The sequence below is a fragment of the Anneissia japonica genome, unplaced genomic scaffold (assembly GCF_011630105.1).
Source record: "Anneissia japonica isolate Jap-2015-1 unplaced genomic scaffold, ASM1163010v1 scaffold287975_len91358_cov152, whole genome shotgun sequence".
NCBI classification, from domain to species: domain Eukaryota; kingdom Metazoa; phylum Echinodermata; class Crinoidea; order Comatulida; family Comatulidae; genus Anneissia; species Anneissia japonica.
The window spans coordinates 53,697-56,406 of record NW_022685069.1 but is presented as its reverse complement, the minus strand read 5'-3'; the positions used below and the strand labels follow the sequence as shown (position 1 = coordinate 56,406).

Below are 2,710 nucleotides of genomic sequence, written 5' to 3'. Positions count from 1 at the left end.
CGTCGAGTTGAACGACGTCGGTTACAGAACCGTCGAATCCCAAATTTCTCGCAAACTCTGCAAATAGTACGAACGCCCGAGCATCGTCCACGTCGACGTTGAGGTGAAGAGACGCCATCACGAACGGCAACTCGAACAACCCGTGAAAGTAGGCTGATGCATTACGAAAGTTTACGATTGCCTTGATGCCGCTGTCGTCCGATGCGAACACGTGCGCTCCGCCGCAGAAATCGTCGGACAGGAATCCTTGATCGTCGGAGCCGAGGACGATTGAAAACAGGAACTTCTTCATGTCTTTTCATGTGGACGTTCGCAGAGAAAGTGATCTTCCATCTTCCGTGTTCGTTCGCTCTAAACTCTTCCGGAGTTCTTCCTTCGCAGAAGAGAAAATCTCTTCGAGGTAACCTTTCGAGGCACCGTGTTCATCATCGTCGTAGCGGGCCCCCAGCCTTCCGGGAAGAGGAGCGGGACGGCGGTAACGATGAACCCGTGGTCGAGGGTCGTCGTCGTCGTCCACCACTTTGATTTTGACACCGAACGTTTCCGATCGTGAAAAGACGACCCTATCGACTATCCCGTTGAGACCGATCCTGTACACGAAATCGGCGTCGGCGATCTTCGTCTCGGACACCAAATCTCCAGGCGTCGGGTGCGAAGGGATCGACGTGGAGCTGAAGTAGTCAGACGGAACGTGAACTGTCGTGACGACAATGCCGTGAAAGGCGACGACGGCATCGCTTTCAGGAAAAGAATGCAAAGTTAGACGCTCGCTGTCCTTCTGCCTGTGCTCCTCCGGAACGGCGATCGGATGTCTGAGTATCACATTCCATTCTCCGTGCGTCCTCCTACCCGCTAATCCGCCGCTCGCACGTCTCATCACGATCAGAAGGTGATCTCCGTGTCCGTCGACGTACCACAGACACAGGTCGGAGTAGTGCTGGCAGGCGGCGTGCGCGACGTAGGAATCGACTCCGACCTCCTCGAAGTTCGCGTCCACCTTCCAGACGCCGCCGCCGTTTCGCTCGTTCGACAGATCGTACGTTTCCAGTTCCTTAGAGCCCCCGCCGCTCAGCAGTAGGACGTGTTCGTCGACCCGGCACAAAGACACCGACTCGTTCGTTCGCGGCACCAGCGAATCTGACAATCTGACGAACGTGCCGTTGATCGGATTGTAGCGGAGCAGGCGCATCGAGCAACCGTATTCGAGGCTCCCGTCCGGACAAACCATGTACGCGAGGTTCCTTGCGACTGCCGTTCGGTAAAAAGAAGCGATCATGGAGGAGTTCTGGACGTGCACGAATGGACGAATGGAAGGTTTCGGCGGAAGGCACGCAGGAGAAGTGCCGAAGGTCGCTGTCTGCGGAACGTTGTGACGGACGCCGAGCGCGTCGTCCTCGTTCATCGAGTGGTGCCGGAAGACGGACTTGGCGTATTCGGTCGCGTCATTGAAGAGCTGGTCGATGGACGAAAGATGAAAGAGCTTGCGGTGGACGCTCAGCAGCACGTCCGGATCGTTCAGCAACCTCGGTCGAATCAGACCGACCAGCGCGTGCTTGTCCCACTTGCTTTCGCCAGGAGTGGAGGTCAGCCACTTCCGGACCAGATGCAGCAGGTATCCCTCAGACGCGTAGTAAACGTTTTCGATCTTCGGACCTTCCACCGGATCGTCGTGTCTGGACGTATCGAGCCACGTGGCCAGCTCGTGCCATCGTAACTCCTGCTGATGAAGCAGCAGCTTGCCGAACGTCCTGCACACGGCCGAATCGACGGCATTCATCAGTGTCGGGGAACAGATGCGTGCTGCGGTTCTTCTCGATCTGAGCAGATCGTTCGCTGATAGTTCGTACACTGCCGATACGAACACGCAGATCGCATCCTTGCAACCCGTCCGCTCGGCCATGTCCAAGCAGGCAACGCGCTCGTCGTAAGAGAGCGCGTCCACGAAGTCTCGATCTCTATCCTCGTTCATGAACTTGATGAGAGCCCGCACCAGTCTTGAATCGGCCGCGTCGTAGAGATCGACGACCCCGTTCGGCTTCCGCCTGTCGAACGTCGCCATTATCCACACCTTCGTCGTCTCGAACTCTGCAACGCGGATTCGTACGTTCGCCGACGTACGCGAGGTCGTTCCTCGCTTTCAAGTGATTCACCAAAAGCGACATCTTCCTGCCGGTTCGAGGACGTTCGTGACTCATGCCTGTTCCTGGTACATAAATAACACATTTATGTTTTACCCCAAATTCCCCTCTAAAGTTAAGACGTGTCTCGGAAGATGTCTGCTCGATTCCGACCTTACACGAGACGATGGAACGTGGGTGTGTTGCCGGAGACGAGGGTTGACGTGGTGGAGCGTCGTGGCGGACGCCGACTCAACGTCGACTTTTCCGTCGGTGACGCGCTAAAGCCCAACCGACCCGTGTCGACCCGCGCTCAGAAACCGAACGTCGGCGTCAGGGACGGGACGACGTTTCACGAGTTGTTCGACAGACGGCTCGAGTTCAACCGCGGGGAATTGCTCCTCCTGTACAACGGTCAAGATAAGATGTCGACGGCCATGCCGCAACCGACGAATCCTTACGAACTTCCAGAACCCTGCTCCAATCCCAACCTCGGCAAGAGGACTGTGCTGTTGGCCCAGCTGCAGAGCATGATCGACGAGGAGGCGACGCTAGAGATGAACGAAGGTTTCGACTTCGACGCACCGTACTCC

General features: G+C 56.8%; 1 protein-coding gene across 1 annotated transcript in view; it reads left to right on the top strand.

Annotated features, from left to right (window-relative positions):
* The first annotated feature begins 2,272 nt into the window (after positions 1 to 2,272).
* LOC117108284 (serine/threonine-protein kinase pim-3-like) overlaps positions 2,273 to 2,710 on the top strand; it is a 1,429-nt gene continuing 991 nt past the window's right edge. The window contains exon 1 of the mRNA XM_033250267.1: positions 2,273 to 2,703. Within this exon, the coding sequence (XP_033106158.1) occupies positions 2,273 to 2,703 (431 nt within the window). The remainder of the gene's footprint in view (positions 2,704 to 2,710) is intronic.